Source organism: Mauremys reevesii, linkage group 6 (assembly GCF_016161935.1).
Source record: "Mauremys reevesii isolate NIE-2019 linkage group 6, ASM1616193v1, whole genome shotgun sequence".
Classification (NCBI taxonomy): Eukaryota; Metazoa; Chordata; order Testudines; family Geoemydidae; genus Mauremys; species Mauremys reevesii.
In genome coordinates this window covers 19,424,860-19,443,891 of record NC_052628.1, presented here as the reverse complement: position 1 = coordinate 19,443,891, position 19,032 = coordinate 19,424,860, and the positions used below count along the sequence as shown (strand labels likewise).

At 37.1% G+C, this 19,032-nt stretch overlaps 1 protein-coding gene across 5 annotated transcripts in view; it reads right to left on the bottom strand.

The window, feature by feature from the left end:
* The window catches only part of WDR7 (WD repeat domain 7), a 359,332-nt gene that overhangs the window by 269,126 nt on the left and 71,174 nt on the right, over window positions 1–19,032 (bottom strand). For all 5 annotated transcript variants that reach the window (XR_005600425.1, XM_039544674.1, XM_039544673.1 and 2 more), the window contains 2 exons: window positions 9,887–10,082; window positions 4,274–4,488 (listed from right to left, as the gene is read on the bottom strand). Coding sequence is in view for 4 of the 5 variants with exons in the window: in XM_039544674.1 (XP_039400608.1) it covers window positions 4,274–4,488; window positions 9,887–10,082 (411 nt within the window). In the remaining variant the exon portion in view is untranslated. The remainder of the gene's footprint in view (window positions 1–4,273; window positions 4,489–9,886; window positions 10,083–19,032) is intronic.

The following is a 19,032-nucleotide window of genomic DNA, read 5'->3' as shown; positions in this document are numbered from 1 at the left end:
GAAACTGATCATCCAGTCTGCAGACTAATTATTCAGACAGAAGGCAAATTCTATGACAGAGTACAGCTGAGCTAGCTCATCCTGCTAGATGTAATGGTCATTACAGATTAGGTTCAGAGTAGGAATTTAAGTCTGCAGTAGAATTTCTTAATATAAGAAAGGCTGACTCTCAAAAAGGCATCCGAGTGTCTCCTTCACCAGGCAGTCTCCAAAATTCAAAGGACAGGCTTGAAACGAGCAAGAAACCATGTTATATATTGTAAAATAATGATAGTTTGAATTGGTACATCTAATTGTACATAAAACCCAGCTTATTCATCTTTTTATTCATTTAAAACTCACTTCATATTTTTCCCCACTTAGTTTCTACAGTAGCCAAGCATGCTGCAGACTGCCAGCTCATTCGTTCAGAACACAGTTATTTGGTAACTTCACATCAACTCTTCTCTCACTATGGCATTTTTTCTTAATTACTATTATACTGTGTTGCTAAAATTTCTTTTTTAACCTTGCTGTTTAAGTAAATCAATGCCTTCTACTCCAAAGTTTAATAAAATCCCACAACTGACCCCTGTAAGCTAGTTCCAGTGGGAGTGATGGACTATTAGAGCAGTGCATGCTTGAAGTAGGGCAGTAGTAACTATTTCATGGCCCTAAAGGCTCTAAAATGTGTCTAATGAGGGTAACTAAGTTAAGAAGAAAATGCACCACCCTGAAATTTTTTAACTGAAGCATTTGAAACAGTCTTGTCACTAAAGGGAGGAAATACGGGGCTCCAGCTCCTCAACTGTCTGCCAACGCTTCCCCTGCAGCACCAGGAACAGCTCTGATGTAAGCCAGCATCACTCCAGACAGCCACTGTCCTATCCCTGCTCCAGTTGCTCAGTACTGCCCCCATTCACAGCCTGCTGCATCACAGGGGAGGAGGGAGAGAATAGCTCTAGCTGCTTCAATGCTTTCTTCCCTGCCAGGCTGTGGGAGGCCAAGAATGAGCAAAATAAGAGCTCAGCTGGCTCTACATAAGCCTACTAAATAGTTAAACTATTGATTATAGCCCCTTGGCCTTTCTGAAATAATATATTCAGCCCACAGGCTGAACAGGTTAAACACCACTAGAGAAAGGGATCACTCAGACTAAGAGCCAGTGTTATCCACTAAGTCTGGATGCTGCATGATATAAAAGGAAAAATTAAGCAAGGTCAACTAACTGGTTCCTTTTACACTCCCTGTACCCTGCCACAACTGGTGAGGGGAAGTGTATCCACCAACTGAGGGTAGGTCAGCAATCATGTGGACATAATGGTCGTACAACAGAGTTGCGTGTAGATCACTTGTAGCACCACTTGGACCCGTTAGAGGAGTTTGGGCTCCAGAGTCTCACTGAGAGGTCTTGTTGCCACCTTCCTCCTCCTCCTCTTACTTACATGTCACAAGCCAGGGAAGGGGTAAGAGGGGCTTTCAAGAGAACATGCATTCAGCAGACTCACTATCAATTTCACTGGCTCATGTACTCAGTGGCTTCTTCAGGAGATCAGGTTTGTAAGTGGTTACTAAAAAAGAAAAAAAAATGAGGGAGGGGGGGATTTTTGGTAGGACCATCCAGGATCCCAGGAAAGGCTCTGGATTTTGGAAAGGGCATTCCCAATTTTCAGGTCATATGATAAGCTTAACTGAGGACACTGGAGTAAAGATGTAGAGGGATATCAGGAAAAACCCACCTGAAAACATCTGGGTTTTCTCCACTGTGCGTGTGCACGTTTATATATGTTCCTGTGTAGGTGTCTGTATCTATATAAACATGTATCGCCACCCCAAGATAAAGGGGTTTAAAAATTTGCCAAAATAAACTAGACTTGCGTCCTATCATAAACGATAGGCACTGACATGTTTTCGAGTCAAAATCTATAAAGATCGCATCTACATTTAAAAAAACTGAATGGGACTCTAATAGTTTGACATTGGATGAAATCTTGGGCCCTAATGATCTTACTGTATCTAATGCTACTATTTAGAGATGCCATTTCATTTTATGTTCTACTATGATTTCTGTTGAAACCAACTGTTACTTGTGTTTATTAAAATCAAACTGAGAGGAAGTTTCACGTTTGCAGAGCTCCATACTTTTACCACAGCACTCTAAATTTCTCTTAAAACGATCAGCGCTGTATGTGTACTCAGACTTCCAAAAGGGAGTTAAAACTGTTTTGAAATTAAAAAACACTGTACCACTAAAGATTCGCACCCACCCAGGTTCAATAAAGTCTGTGTTGAAAGCCAGAGCATGCCTGATGTGTACGTGTTCTCCTGTACTGCAAAGAAAATGTGATTGGTTTTTTTAAAGCACAGTCTATGTGAGCACCACAATTAAGACAATTGCAATCATTCAAATACTGTATTCTGAAGTAAAAAAAAAAACAAAAAAAGGAAAATGTATAAAACAAAAGTACGCTGGATTTTGGTGCTCTGAATTTTCAAAGATTATCATCAAATTATCATCATCATCAAATGCATCACAGTACTAAATTACCATACCCGTGACATTAAATATTCTGGATTTAAGCTTCCTAACAAAAACACTGAAGGTAAAAGAATGAATGCTTCATTTGCCACACTATGTGCACATTTCCCAACAGAAAAAAATATATTATGCAACCCTCCACTTTAATCTTTCAGTTATTCTTCTGAACCTCTCTTCCCAGAGTCCGGAAGCTGAAGTCATAAAGAAGGTGTCTCTTTGCTAAGATTTCTCTCAAAGAGACCCGCAATCTCTACACTGAAGAGTGGTGAAAGAAATCCCTAATGAGTCGAGAGTGGCAAGAGAAATCCCCAATGATTCTGTCAGCATACATTTTTCATAATGTGATTATCCCCCAGCAGCCTTTAGCTTCTTAGACTCCTTCTCCTCCCAGCCCCCTTCTATAATTGTTTTCCTTGTAGACTAGGCAACAATTATCATTGCTGCAGGACTGAATATGTTCATAAGCTATACATAAACACTAGTTTCATATCAGGGGCTTTTATCACTAATTGCACTATAAAATGTGCTATTAAAACTGAGATAAACAAGATTGTAAAAAAAAAAAATCACATAATGGGCCATGACCACTTAAAAGAAGTGTTTCATAAATGTCACAGTAAAACTTATTTTTCAAAATTTTAGTCATAATATATCTTTTCCCTTCCTGCTCTCTTTTCAGATAGAATAACAAAATTGTTCTGAATTTAAATATGTACTATTTTATATAAATTAATTTAAAAATAGAATGCATTTCTATCAAGTCTGTTCTTCGTGTACTCAACTGTTAATGCATCTTAACAGACATTTTGAGATTTAAAAATCAGTTACTGTGTTGACATCTATTATGCACTGCACGGTATCTAATAAAAAGGACAAAAGAATTATACGAAGTTTCAATCTATGTTATAAATATAAATTACACTAGTTACCTTATGAAGAAATTCCATAAATCTCAAAATGCCAATATGAGGCACAGAAAAAAAAAAAAAAGCATATGAAAATCCTCTCACTCAGTTGCAATATTCAAGTGAAAATGCAAGTTATTAATTTAAATTATAAAAAACAGGTACTACAAAGAATAGTTAAAATGTACAATTGACATGTTTCAGTGTGGCCAATATTTTAAACCTCAAACACATCAACTGAAAAATAAACCGGTTTCTAAACTATACAACAAGTACTCTAAGTATCTGCTTCATACTTTATATATAACAACCAAACTGTAACTCATAGCACACTTTTAAAAGCAGTGGAATTTACCCATATTGTTTTAGAGAAACAACATATTTTAACCTGTCACTTAAGCAGCTGCAGATACAAGAACAGTTAATCAACGTATATTAAAATGAATCTCTAAACTGTAAGAGGCACTCAAATACTTCTTCTAATGAAGTATAAAAAGATTCGAGTTTGGATTCCCATAAACAGATGTCATTCTAATTAATTTGCTTCTAATTTTAAAACAATGTGTATTTTTTGTTTTCATTTTTAAACTATGGATAAATATCCTTTATGTTAGAAGCTACAGAAAGTTCTAATCAACTTTAATTCATTTTAATAGCCTCAAAGGACATTTCTTTTTTGGGCCTGACATAAAGCCAACTGAATTGAGTGAGAGTCTTTCCATTCACTTTAAAGGCTGTTGGATCGGGCCCTTTCAGATTAAAATGATTAAGATTTTCTACATAGGTTCAGTTATGGCAAACAAAACAAACACGTTCCAGCTACTGCATTAAAAACAAACAAAAAACTTACTTTGTCAGATGCTTCCGAAGCCAGAAGGTTAGTAGCAAGAGTCTGTAGTTTCTGATGGGCCACGTTTTTTAGAGCAGCAAGGCTACGTCTAGTCATAGCCTGTTTTAGATTGACGGCTGGGTGACTAAGGGAATCTACTGCAGCTGGAACTGCCTCATCACAAGCATTCAAGATCTCGACTGCCGTTATCCCCATCACACAACGATCCAGTGCACCTTGAAACATAAGGTGAATAATGAAATGCATTATTTTAGTACAGACAATTCAAAAATGTCAAAAGCATATGTTAAGCAGTCACTTATTCTGCAGTATTTTCTGTAATGCCTAAGACTACCACTTATTATTTATGTTACTAACGTGGTTAGGAGCCCTAGCCATGTAGCGGGACCCCAATGTGTGAGGAGCCACACAAGAACATAGATTGTAAGCTCTATGGAGGCAGAGACTAAGTATAAGACAAGAGACAACAAATGGCTATAGAAAGATGAGGGAGTACAGGAAACCATGAGGCCATTAGTCAACACACTTGGCAGTGGTACCATCACAACGGCAACCAAACTAATATTCCTAATGTGGTGGGATTTTCCTGCATTTCCTTGCAATTACAGGATGAAAAAAATCACAGCCACTACATTTGATTTTTATCATAGGCAAAGTCAGTAGCAACATTTACAGTTGCCTAACACTTTCCATTACCAGCCTGTTTCCAGTTACTTTTAACTTTGTCAGACTTTATTTGTTGTGGCTTAAGTTTTCCATGCTTTCTCTCAGACTAGATGTTTTCGTTTAAGCAAAAACATCTCAGTCATTTCTGAGAAAGAGGTTAGTGAAAAAAAAACAAAAAAAAACTTTTGTTAGTGTTCAAAGAAATCGATGACAAATTCTGTTAAGAGCTGTGCTTTCATGCTTTGAGGCCGGAACTCAAAATATGACAGGCTGATAATCTCTCCTTTGCCCCAGTGCTAAATTATAAAACTCTGAAAATTGCCATTTGCACATGCTCAGTTGAGCTTTTAAGAGGCTTGCTGCTAAAGTCTCTGATCATTCCATCTACAGTGAGCATGCTCCACAGCCTCACAGAGCTCTGGCTCCAGACAGAGCACAGCAGCAGCAGCAGCCACCATCTCACTATTTTATGGGCAGTAGTGCTGGCCTGGAAGCAAGGAAACCAGAAGTTCTAATCTCAGCAACTTCACTTACCAGTATTAATAATTCTGTGCATTTCACTGAATTTATTACTGACAAGTCCTCAACACTAACTTGTGAAGGAGGCAAGTATTCCACAATATTTTGCTGATCAGATAACTGAGGGTGCACTAGGTCCATTCTGGCAATAGATGTCTGAGTCTACTATATTAGAGACAAGTCTCATTCATTCTAAAAAGCACTGCTGCTGTGAATGTATGAGTAAGACACAGGTTCTCATTCTGTGGTTTGCACCTCCCTCAGGGGTGGAGGGGTTCCAATAGATTTTTAAAAAGAACAGGCGTACTTGTGGCACCTTAAAGACTAACAAATTTATTTTAGCATGAGCTTTCGTGAGCTACAGCTCACTTCTTCGGATGCATAGAATGGAACACACAGACAGGAGATATTTATACATACAGAGAACATGAAAAGGTGGAAGTATGCATAACAACAGGAAAAGTCTAATCAATTGAGATGAGCTATCATCAGCAGGAGGAAAAAAAACTTTTTGAAGTGATAATTAAGATGGCCCATAGAAGGTGTGAGGAGAACTTAACATAGGGAAATAGATTAAATTAGTGTAATGACCCAACCATTCCCAGTCTCTGTTTAGGCCAGAGTTAATTGTATCTAATTTGCATATTAATTCGAGTTCAGCAGTTTCTCTTTGGAGTCTGTTTTTGAAGTTTTTTGTTGCAAAATTGCCACCTTCAAGTCTGTCACTGAGTGGTTAGAGAGGTTGAAGTGTTCTCCCACTGGTTTTTGAATGTTATGATTCCTGATGTCAGATTTGTGTCCATTTATTCTTTTGCGTAGAGACTGGGTTTGGCCAATGTACATGGCAGAGGGGCATTGCGGCACATGATGGCATATATCACGTTGGTAGATGTGCAGGTGTACGAGCCCTTGATGGCGTGTCTGATGTGATTAGGTCCTATGATGGTGTCACTTGAATGGATATGTGGACAGAGCTGGCATCGGGCTTTGTTGCAAGGATAGGTTCCTGGGTTAGCGTTTATGTTGTATGGTGTGCGGTTGCTGGTGAGTATTTGCTTCAGGTTGGGAGACTGTCTATAGGCAGAATCAAGGTTGCTTGAGCAACATGAATTCAGCTCCTTGTGAGTATGAATGATAATATAGTCTTGCCCAACATCACATAGGAAGTCTGGCAGACCTCTATCCTCAGCTCTCTTGGGTTACAATCCAGTGTCTCACAAGGGTCTGAATTAATGTTTCCCAAGCAACTTTAATCCTGGCATTTCCTAACTTTTGAGCACTTGTGTTTGCAATCTTTAGTTTCATTCAACAGGATGTAATTTTATATATGTGCATATAGGCGTGTCCACACACACACCCTCAGTGCAAAACTGTACTTCAAGATGTTTCAATGGGAGATGCTGGGTACTCAGAGCTTTTGAAAAAAAATATCATGTCACTTTATCCACATCTGTAGCTTTAGCCATCCATTTTTGAATATGTTGGCCACTATGCCTTCTCTAGAAAGTTGCTAGTACTTGCATTCTTTCTGGGCCAGTACCATAATAAGATGCTGCTATACAAGTACCTAAAGACTTTATATCTGAAGTTTTTAAAGGCAAAGTTTTTTTTAAAGAATATAAAAAACATAACTGAATATGCCCTTTATGTCATGACTTGTCCTCAAAAGAGAATAATGTACCAGCAGCCTGTCAAAATACAAAGGGTAAAAGTCTTTAACCACAGTGGTGGGACTAGTTTAAAAAAATGACTTCAAAACTGGAGCTCTGAAATATTTATTAGGACCAATAGTACATTTCATTTTTTTAAAGACATTTAAGATGTACTTTGAAGTCTTTTTCAGATTTGACATTACGAGGAGTCCCAATTTATAAGAAAAATGTTTCCAGTTCTTTTCCCCAGTACCTTCCTAGTGATACATTCAAGTTGATCTCACAGGATATTAATTTCACCCAGTTACTCCTGTAATATTGGAACAACAGGTGCTGGGATATTTGCACAGCAGAACATTGTTTATGACAGAAATGGTTGACTGGTATATGGTCTGGTATATGACTGATCTTTTAACCACTTTTTTCCTGTCTTTTGACAGTGGCCAATGCCAGGTGCCCCAGAGGGAATGAACAGAACAGGTAATCATCAAATGATCCATCTCCTGTGTCCCATTCGCAGCTTCTGGCAAACAGAAGCCAGGGACACTTCAAAGCATGATTTTGCATCCCTGCCCATCCTGGCTAATAGCCATTGACTAGTAAGTTGGGACTATGAGTGATAATTAAAGGTTTTTGGTTTGGGGTTTTTTGCACAGATGGAAATGTTATGGTATCCCTGCCAAATTCCAATTTGGGCAATTACATACCTACAATAAGATCACTTAAAAAATTGTTTGCAACCAGGGTTGTTTTTGTTTTTTTAAATCATGCCCCAGTTCTAGATAAAATAAGTTACCAAAGCATCTTAAGTAAAAAAACCAACCTATTTCTCCCTAGCTTAATAATCTCAATTAATAGAAATATAAGTGCTTTTCATATTAAACCACATCCTACTGTGGAAACACTTTTGGTAGCAGGAATATTATATGTATCAGTTCAATTAATGATGTTTGAGAAGCTTATTAATGTCTTACGTAATCCCTGTTACACCAGGATTTAAACTGCAGGTGAGAGCCCAGGCACTGAAAAGGTCACAAAGAATTGAAGCAAAACAAGAAGCCATGACCTCTCCTATGCCAGGGTGGCCACAGAGGCCAGCACAACCACATAAGTCAGTGTAAGTTGCCAGGAAAGCCATGAGCATAGTAGCCAGACAACTGTGCTTATTCACTTCCACCTTGCAGCAACCCCCTCACAAGAAGCTCATTTGCACCCCTTCACAGTGAGATTTAAAATTGCTCCTTTCCCTAATGGAAACAGAGATGGAGGCCAGGGCAGTACAAACTTTGCCTCCATCTCAGTAAGCAAAGCTTTGCTGGTACACGAAAGCAAAATTCACATTGTTACACTGAACAGTATGTGAAATCATCAACATAACCCAATAGATGTTATTTTCTACTTCGGACTGTGAAGTAATGATAAATAGACGGCACAGCTGCAGGACCTCCTCCTGCTTCTACCTGGTGTATTGAGAGAAAAGCAACACAGCAACAAAACTAACTAGCTACAACATCAGATATGAAGAAAGATCTGCTTTGAAGAGAAGTTCACAGACTGTCAAAGACGAAAAAAGCCTTGCACAATTTGCCTCATTCATCTGCTAGTTTGGATGAATCTGGTTCCACGCAGACATTTTCCTCTTATTGCCCTGTCCTGTTATTGCTCCGATTATATTTCATAAGACCTCATGATGTGCTTTCCTTTTCCCCTTCTAGTACATTTCATATTTTCCCCTGCCGTACAGAAACTACCTCCTCTTTCCCTATCAGGGAAAGATATCTGTTACTGTAATGTTTTCCCCTCACCCCCAACAATGTGATGAATCAGGTCACCCAGGCTAACTGTCTATTTGAAGATGTGCATATTACTGATTCACTACAGTGGTAGGTTTAATGTGAGGATGGCTTTCCACAGATTAACACCGCATATGTATTTTGATTTATTTCCTTTCTATGTCTGTAACACCTTAGAATATATAATTTTCTACATCATATCTACCACTTTTACACACTGTTGCCTGTTCTGTTATTTAAAACTCATTCTCATCCTCTTAAACGCTTCCAGTTGAATTCAGAGATGTTATTTTGAGTATTATCCATCTTTTACTTACTTACTCAGAACAGCTTATAGAGCACCTTTCATCATATGATCTTAAGGCACTTTACAAATCAACTACGGCACCCCCATGAGTAGGTAAATATGATTATCCCCCATCTTACAGACAAGGAAACTGAAGCACAGAGAGGTTAAGACACTTGCCCAGGATCACACAAGTCAATGGCAGATCTGGGAATAAAAGTCCAGATTTCCTGACTCCAAGTCCTGTTGCTTTAACCACTAGACTGTGCTTGCTCAGCAGTTACTTCAAGTTTATGGACAAACGTAAACAACAGACAGTTACTGAAGTCTCCATCAGTGTGTCCAGTAGTTGCCAGCCCAAGTGCATTGACTAACTTTCCTAAAGATGAATAAGAAATTAAGTGAGGAAAAAATAACCACAGCTAACTGGATTTCCCCAAATCTAATCAAGAACTAATTATTGGTTTCAACTACTGGAATGTATGTAAGAGCTTGTGGCACCAAAGAATCCTAGGTATACCCCATATTTAGAGAGCCATATTTCCCAAAAGTAACAGGTGATAATGTATGTTTGGTGTCATGCCAATCTGTCTTGCAGATGGAAAGCTAGACAAACCTTTTAGAACATATCCCAAAAAAGTAGAATTTAGCTCCAAATGAAGGGATATTTTGTTCAGTTTTTTGCATTTGGCCTTACCGGTATCCATTTGCCAGACGTAAACAGATCCGTCTACACATCCCACCACCAGGTAATCATCTGAAGGCCTCCACTTTATTACTTGAATGGGGAAAAGGTGACGAGATGCCAGCATAATACATTTTTTCTCTCGCAAACTCAAAAGTCCTACTGAATGGTCACTGGCTACTGAGCAGATGCAGTGCTGGACTCTTGCCTGAAAAATAAAATGTGTCTTGATCATAATAAGATTACTTTACATTTCCATATCATTCTTCATCAGAGATCTAAGTAATAAACCAGCTTCAACAATCATTACCCATTTTACAGATAAGACACAGAGGGTGAAATCCTAACCCCATCAATGTCCATAGCAAAATTCCCATTTGACTTTAATGGGCACAGGATTTCACCCAGAGAACTTAAGTGATTTGCTAAAGATTGCACATATTGAATAGCTGGGAACAGAATTTAGGAAGTTACCTGTTAATCACTTGAACATACTTGCTTATCTAAGCAGGTTGTGAACAGGTGTTAGAGGATAATGGACATCGTGCCTCTCCTATATTACTTAATGGTACAAGAGTCTCAGTATGGAAGTATCTGAAAATTACTACACAAAACCAATGATGTTACTTAACTAACATTAATTAAGAGGCTCTGAACTTTTCAAACCTTGATATACATTCATTTGTTCTTAAAAAGTGATCACTGAAGTTATCTAACATTTTTCCTTATTAGAAGAAAATTTAGAGATAAGGTTTAAATACTTTTTTTTTTAAGTGCATCTCATCCAAACACTTACTGAGATATTTTCTGAAAAGCTGCAAAATTAATGCAATGAGAACAAGAAATAAGCATGTCTTTGAACAGTTTTGCAGTCTTTTAAAAACAATTCAGCCATTTGACAAAATAGTTCACCTTCAAAACAAATGCAGATTATTTACTCTCAAAAGAATCTTTGTTTTCATTTTATTATATTACAACATGAAACATGAGCCAATACAGGGAACGACACTACAGCCCTGATCCAGAAGGGAGCTCCGCATTTATAAATCTCTGTGCCAATGTAGCTTTCCACTGACTTCCTTGGGGGTCTGCCTAAGTAGAGCCATTTGTAAAATCAGAGCCTAAAACAGTATTTTTAGTAAATCTATTAATTCACAACTTTGCTGTAGGAGAGGAAATGATAGGATGAAGGTATTTGCACCTCCCATTTCCTATTTTTTAAAGGTCAAAAACACACAGCTGACAAAGGGAAATTTCTATCAAACAAGCAGATATTGCTCCTGAAGCTTTCAATTAGTTAGTGTTTAGGTGAATTGTCAAAATAAGATTTCCCGTAAAAAAAACCAATCTTATTCTTTATTACCACTGGCTGTGGTTCTTTTAGTGTTTGCATAATTGAACACACAAAAATGTGCCTTTATAACTAATCAATAAATCAACATATAGAGACACCATCAGAAATAATTCAAATAGAAAGGAATACTATAAGCAAGATACTCCTGAACAATTTCTTTTTATGCCTTTAAATTCAAGCATCATTGCAAACTACATTTAATATTACATTTAATTTTGGGCAAGTATTAATTTTTTTAAACGGTTATAAGTTGAATGGAGCCATAAACATCCAGTAACAATTAAAGCAAACGAAACAGACTCTATAAGTATTTACATCATTGTGTATTGCCACAACAGATACAGGCCCTGATTCAGAAAAGCACTTAAGTATGTATGTAAATTATTTTTCTGAATAGGGACTGAAACACATACTTCCCTAAATGAAGACCATAGTACTTAGAAAGACTGGCACATACAATTTTATTCAGTTGAAAACAGACAGGAGAAACCTTTAGAATATAAAATCAAAGCAAATCCAACCGCCTGCAAGTGTGCCAAGGTGTATTCTAAGTAGCAACTCTAGAGTAAAGTCTTGAGATTAAAATAACATCATGTACCCAAATAAAAGTGTTATGTATGGCACATGTAAGTTAAGTTATTTTAGTATAATTTGTTGATATAATGTTCATTATTATTATCGTAATGTATGACTAACTTTTCTATATGCATGTAGAGCAATGGCTCCCAAACTTTTTACTAAGGTGACCCATAAACTGCATTTTTTCTTCTTTTGCAACTCCCCTTATATACATGCAAACTCCACTCCATCAACACAACCCTAATCCCACAAGAGAGGAAGCCTGCAGGGAGGAAGTTTGGAGACAAAACCCACACCGAACTCATCCTGCAGTGGCAGTTCCTGTCCTGCAGGGCTGGGCCTGGCTCTCCACTCAGGGGGCAGCCAGGCAAAACCTGAGTGGCACTGAGACTCTGTGCACCAGGTCACAATACCCAGAGCGGGGCCCAGCCCCACAGGACAGGAACCACCACCGTGGGGTGACTACGGGGCAGGCTCGCTCTCCAACTGCACCCCTAGGTCTCCCCTGTACATTGGGCCGGGAGAAGTATATGCTTGCCTCCACCAGGGCCCAGGGATGAGTTAATACAGCCCTATATGTGATGACCCATCCAGAAACTTCCCACAACCCACTGGTACGTCTGGACTCACCATTTGGGAAGTACTGATCTAAAGAATGGCAGTAGGCATACAACAAATGAAGTCTGAATTAGGTTGAAGTTATTTTACAATAGAGCTGAAGTTACTGTCATCAAATTATCAGCCCAACCAGTATAGGATCCCAAACCCCCATAATAATCATTACCTCCAGAAGTCCATTCCTTAACAAAATGTATCTTCTATTTACCAATGAATGCCTAATCCTGGCAGTAAATTACAGCACAGTCCAGTGAGTGTTGCATAAACATAATTTAGAATATACAGGATAAGCTAAATTCTTATCCCACCAAAGTACACATGAGTTTTGATATCAATGGGGTCAAGAACTTACCCTATTAATTCTTCGATATCTGTAGAGCACAATGCACAGTTCAAATTCTATAAAAATCACAACCCTCCTTTTATATCAAAGGGAGTTACCTTCACGTACAGGGCACAGATCAGGCCCAGTGCTGAACAACAGAGCACCATAAGCCATCAGAATTATAGTAGTTATGCCATAAAAGCTTATGAGGATCATTCTTTCTGATGCCTTTCCAGTTTGAAAGCATACTTACTAGGGCTGTCGATTAATCGCAGTTAACTCACGCGGTTAACTCAAAAAAATAAATCATGATTAAAAAATTAATCGCGATTAATCGCAGTTTTAATTGCGCTGTTAAACAGAATACTAATTGAAATTTATTAAATATTTTTGGATGTTTTTCTACATTTTCAAATATTTTTATTTCAATTACAACAGAGAATAAAAAGTGTACATTGCTCCCTTTATATTATTTTTATTACAAATATTTGCACTTTAAAAAACAAAATTATAAACGTATGAGGTGAACTGAAAAATACTATTTCTTTCAAGTACTGTAGTGCAATCTCTTTGTTGTGAAAACACAACTTACAAATGTAGCTTTTTTTGTTACATAACTGTACTCAAAAACAAAACAATGTAAAACCTCAGAGCCTACAAGTCCACTCAGTCCTACTTTTTGGTCAGCCAATCATTAAGACAAACAAGTTTGTTTACATTTACAGGATATAATGCTGCCCACTTCTTATTTAAAACGTCACCAGAAAGTGAGAACAGACGATCACATGGGACTTCTATAGCCAGCATTTCAAGGTATTTACATGCCAGATATGCTAAACATTCGTATGCCCCTTCATGCTTCGGCCACCATTCCAGAGGACATGCTTCCATGCTGATGACACTCGTTGATTATGCTTCGGCCATATATTTAATGTTATAGTAGTCTCGGATGATGACTCGGCACATGTTGTTCATTTTAAGAACACTTTCACTGCAGATTTCACAAAATGCAAAGAAAGTACCAATGTGAGATTTCTAAAGATAGCTACAGTACTTGACCCAAGATTTAAGAATCTGAAGTGACTTCCAAAATCTGAGAGGGACGAGAATGCTTTCAGAAGTCTTAAAAGAGCAACACTCAGATGTGGAAACTACAGAGCCCAAACTACCAAAAAAGAAAATCAACCTTCTGCTGGTGGCATCTGACTCAGATGAGGAAAATAAACATGCATCGGACAGCTCTGCTCTGGATCGTTATCTAACAGAACCTGTCATGAACATGGAATGGTGGATGAAGCATGAAGGGACATGTGAATCTTTAGTGCATCTGACATGTAAAGATTCATGCTACAGGCTACAACAGTACCATGTGAACGTCTGCTCTCACTTTTACGTGATATTGTGAACAAGAAGCAGACAGCATTATCTCCTGCAAATATAAACAAACTTGTTTGTCTGAGCGATTGGCTGAACAAGAAATAGGACTAACTGGACTTTTAGGCGCTAAAGTTTTACATTGTTTTATTTTTGAATGCCATTATTTTTTGTACATAATTCTACATCTGTAAGTTCGCCTTTCATGATAAAGAGATTGCACTACAGTACTTGTATTAGGTTAATTGAAAAATACTATTTTTTGTTTTGGTTTTTACAGTGTAAATATTTGTAATAAAAATAAATATAAAGTGAACACTGTGCACTTTGTATTCTGTGTTGTAATTGAAATCAATATATTTGAAAATGTAGAAAACATCCAAAAATATTTAAATAAATGGTTTTGTATTATTTTTTAACAGTGCAATTTATTGCACAATTAATCATGATTACTTTTTTTAATTGCTTGACAGCCCTAATACTTACAGTATTAGTCTCACTACTGCTTTATCTAACTTGTCCTTACATCTCCAGTAATGGTGGCTTGAACACCTCCATTAGCAACATCTGAAAGGACAAGGCACGGGACAATACAGGCCTTTTAGAAATGATGGCAACAAATTATGTATCAATTTACCACTCAATATACATAAACAGAAATAATGGGCCATACAGCAACTGAACTGTTCTGATCATGATTCTCTTTAGACCCTAAATGCTATTCATTACAAGCTTATTAAAAAAGCAAAAGCAAAGTACTCCTTAAATAATGGAAGTCTCTACTGACAATTTATCAGCTTCATCAATTCACAGAAAAAGTGTTCCATTAAAATATCTGTAATATTTTATGTCAGGTTTAGACCTATTTTAATAAGCGTCTCCCACCAAAATTGGTATTCGGTACTCAGAATGGGACATTCTGCTAAAGTATGTGAGAGTGCCCTCTATATTTTACTGTTTGTTTTTTTTTTAGAGCTATTTGAAAATAGCTGTAAAGGAGTGGAACACAGCTAAGTATGATTATCACCAAGCTCAGGGCTTGATCTTGCAAACGCTTATACACATAAGTAGTTAGTGCAACTACTCATGTATATAAAGTCAGCGACATGAATAAGTGTTTGCAGTCTCAGGGCCATATAGCGTAAGGCAATGGTGGCATCACTGAGATTCCAAATATTCTGATATTTAACTTCCAGTTCTTGTGATAAGCCAAACATCATAAGTAACAAAACAGTAGCTCATGTCACTACAGTATCATTTAAAAAAAAAAAAGTAGATGCCAAATAAAATTAAAAAAAAATCAATATAGATTTAATCAAAGAATAATGTGTAATATCAACATTTCCACATTAAATTATCAACCAAAAATGCTGCTTATATGCTATTACAATTATCCCAGGAAATAACATAGTAAAAAATAACCTTCAAGGAATGAAATCACAAATGGAGAAGAACTTCTGAAAGACATTTTCCCTAAAGAAATCCCCTAGTAACAGCACAGAAAGACAATGAATGGAAGAATAGCCCCTCAAGGAGCATTATTAAAGATCATAAACAATTTTGATGCAAGTCTGTTAGCAAAAATAAAGGACAACCAAATTGTTTCAGTCCTTCTGATTTATAATAAAGAATACAATTTTTAACAAGTTACAATATGTAAGTACCTAAATTATGCTCAACATGGACAATTATAAGGCTTGCCTCTGTGAGCTTAGGCTAAATTCCCTCCACACACTGTTGTGTATCATGTTGTGCATCAGGTGTCAGAAGCTATCCGCTCATGAACGTGCATTTCAGTAGTGATGTATGTATAATTTGTAATGATATTTTGGATCCTGTGAAATAAGGCATTTTATATGTAAGAAAAAGTCTTCTTTTTCTTCGTCTTCTTCATGCATTTATGCTGATTCTGCATTTATCCAGCTTCCTGTCCAATTATAACCTTCTAAAAGATTTTAACAGAAAGTTCTTTTTCAAAGGAACAAAATCCTGTGCCAAGGACCCTCACCCTCTTCATTATTTTTCTGCTGAAAAAATACACTTTTAAGACCATGGGAAACATCTTCTGTTGCATTAGTGTGGCTTGCTCCTTGGTGCAGTTAAGATTAGCACATTGGTGAAAGTGTAATTGAACTACATTTTTAAAATGTCTACATTTAACTAAAAAGCCTAGACTAAAAATCATTCATTTAAAAATCAGAATCTATGCTATTCTTCATCCGTTATCTTTTGGTGTAAAAATGTAATAGTTATTTTAAAAAATGTGAGAAAAATAATCCACACATGAAAAATCCACACACTGACAACATCTTAAAGAAACAGTGTTTCATGTCAGGCTGTAGAATCTCATATAGTTTGATTTTAAAAATAACTGAAAGAAAATTCCTTTTCACTTAACATGCCATAAGGTGTAATCTGCATACACACCGCAATAAATAGTAGTGCTCTGGTCAAAGGTTAAGTGAGGCTTTATTGAACCAGCTAAACAGAGATATTATGATTCAGTGATCAGCACATAATGCGGTTAGCTCTCAAATGCTCAACAGAACGGATGTTTGCCAGGCATTCAGCAAATATGCTCATACCCCCTCCCCGTTCACTTTTTATGCATCACTTAGGCCCTTTGGTCTTTAAGCACATCTATTGATGCGCTTTCAACTACCAGCACAACCGATCAGGTCATTAAGTTAGCAGTAATTCTTCCATTTGTGAAATTAGTTTTATAGAAGGATATTACCAACTTTCCTTCAAATCAATATACTGCATGTGTCCTTTTCCTGAAAAGGATGCAAATCTTGAATGGGGGGGAGAGAGAATAGAACTTCTAACATTTATTTTGTAATTATTACAAAACACAGCAACTCATGTGCCCTGCTTTAGTTAAGGTTGTAAGTAGGGCTGTCAATTAATTGCAGTTAACTCATGCGATTAATTTTTTTGCAGTTAATCATGCTTAAAAAAATTTAATTGCGATTAATTGCCGTTTTAATCACACTATTAAACAATAGAATACCAATTGAAATTTATTAAATATTTTGGATGTTTTTCTACATTTTCATATATATTGTATTCTGTGTTGTAACTGAAATCAAAGTGTATATTATTTATTATAAATATTTGCACTGTAAAAATGAAACAAAAGAAACAGTATTTTTCAATTCACCTCAAAGAAGTACGGTAGTACACTCTCTTTGCCATGAAAGTGCAACTTACAAATGTTGATTTTGTGTGTGTGTTACATAACTGCACTCAAAAACAAAACAATATAAAACTTCAGAGCCTACAAGTCTACTCAGTTCTACTTCTTGTTCAACCAATCGCTAAGACAAACAAGTTTGTTTACATTTACAGGAAATAATGCTGCCCACTTCTTATTTACAATGTCACCAGAAAGTGAGAACAGCCATTTGCAAGGTATTTATGTGCCAGATATGCTAAACATTCATATGTCCCTTCATGCTTTGGCCACCATTCCAGAGGACACACTTCCATGCTGATGACACTCATTAAAAAAAATGCATTAATTAAATCTGTGACTGAAATCCTGGGGGGAGAACTGTATGTCTCCTGCTCTCTTTTACCCGCATTCTGCAATAAATTTCATGTTATAGCAGTCTCGGATGATGACCCAGCACATGTTGTTCATTTTAAGAACACTTTCACTGCAGATTTCACAAAACACAAAGAAGGCACCAATGTGAGATTTCTACAGATCGCTACAGCACTCAACCCAACGTTTAAGTATCTGAAGTGCCTTCCAAAATCTGAGAGGGACAAGGTGTGGAGCATGCTTTCAGAAGTTTTAAAAGAGCAACACTCCAATGTGGAAACTACAAAACCCAAACCATCAAAAAAGAAAATCAACCTTCTGCTGGTGGCATATGACTCAGATAATGAAAATGAACATGCGTTGATCCACACTGATTTGGATTGTTATCAAGCAGAACCCATCATCAGCATGGACGCATGTCCTTTGGAATGGCGGTTGAAGCATGAAGGGACTTAAGAATCTTTAACGCATCTGGCATGTAAATATCTCGCAGCACCGGCTATAACAGTGCCATGAGAACGTCTGTTCTCACTTTCAGGTGACATTGTAAACAAGAAGTGAGCAGCATTATCTCCTGCAAATGTAAACAAACTTGTTTGTCTGAATGATTGGCTGACAAGAAGTAGGACTGAGTGGACTTGCAGGCTCTAAAATTTTACATTGTTTTGTTTTTGAGTGCAGTTTTTTTGTACATAATTCTACATTTGTAAGTTCAACTTTCATGATAAAGAGATTGCAGTACAGTACTTGTATTAGGTGAATTGAAAAATATTATTTCTTTTTTTTTACAGTATAAATACTTGTAATCAAAAATAAATATTAAGTGAGCACTGTACATTTTGTATTCTGTGGTGTTATTGAAATCAATATATTTGAAAATGTAGAAAACATCCAAAAATATTTAAATAAATAGTATTCTATTATTGTTTAATCATGCAATTAATTTTTTTATCATGTGACAGCTCTAGTTGTAAGTAGTTCTATTGTGATTTTTTTCTTTTTTTGGCAGGGATTCCAAAATCTGGTCATAAAAAGTTCACTCTCAGCTAAATATTTTAATTTAGGAGGGAAGTTTGGTGGAGTTTATAAAGGCTACTATTTTCTCACAGAGGTCACAGAAGTCATGGAATCTGTGACTTCCAGAGACCTCCACAACTTGAGCTGGCAGCACCTGGGAGCTGCCAGGTCCCCCCACTGCCTGTGACGGCTAGGAACTGTGGGGGCCCTGAGCTCCCACCTGCAGCGGCCCTGAGCTCCCACCTGCAGCAGGGGTACCCTGCAGAACAGAGCCACCATGGTGGTATGGGGACCCCGCAGCTCCCCATTTTGTCATGCATATTTTTAGTAAAAGTCATGGA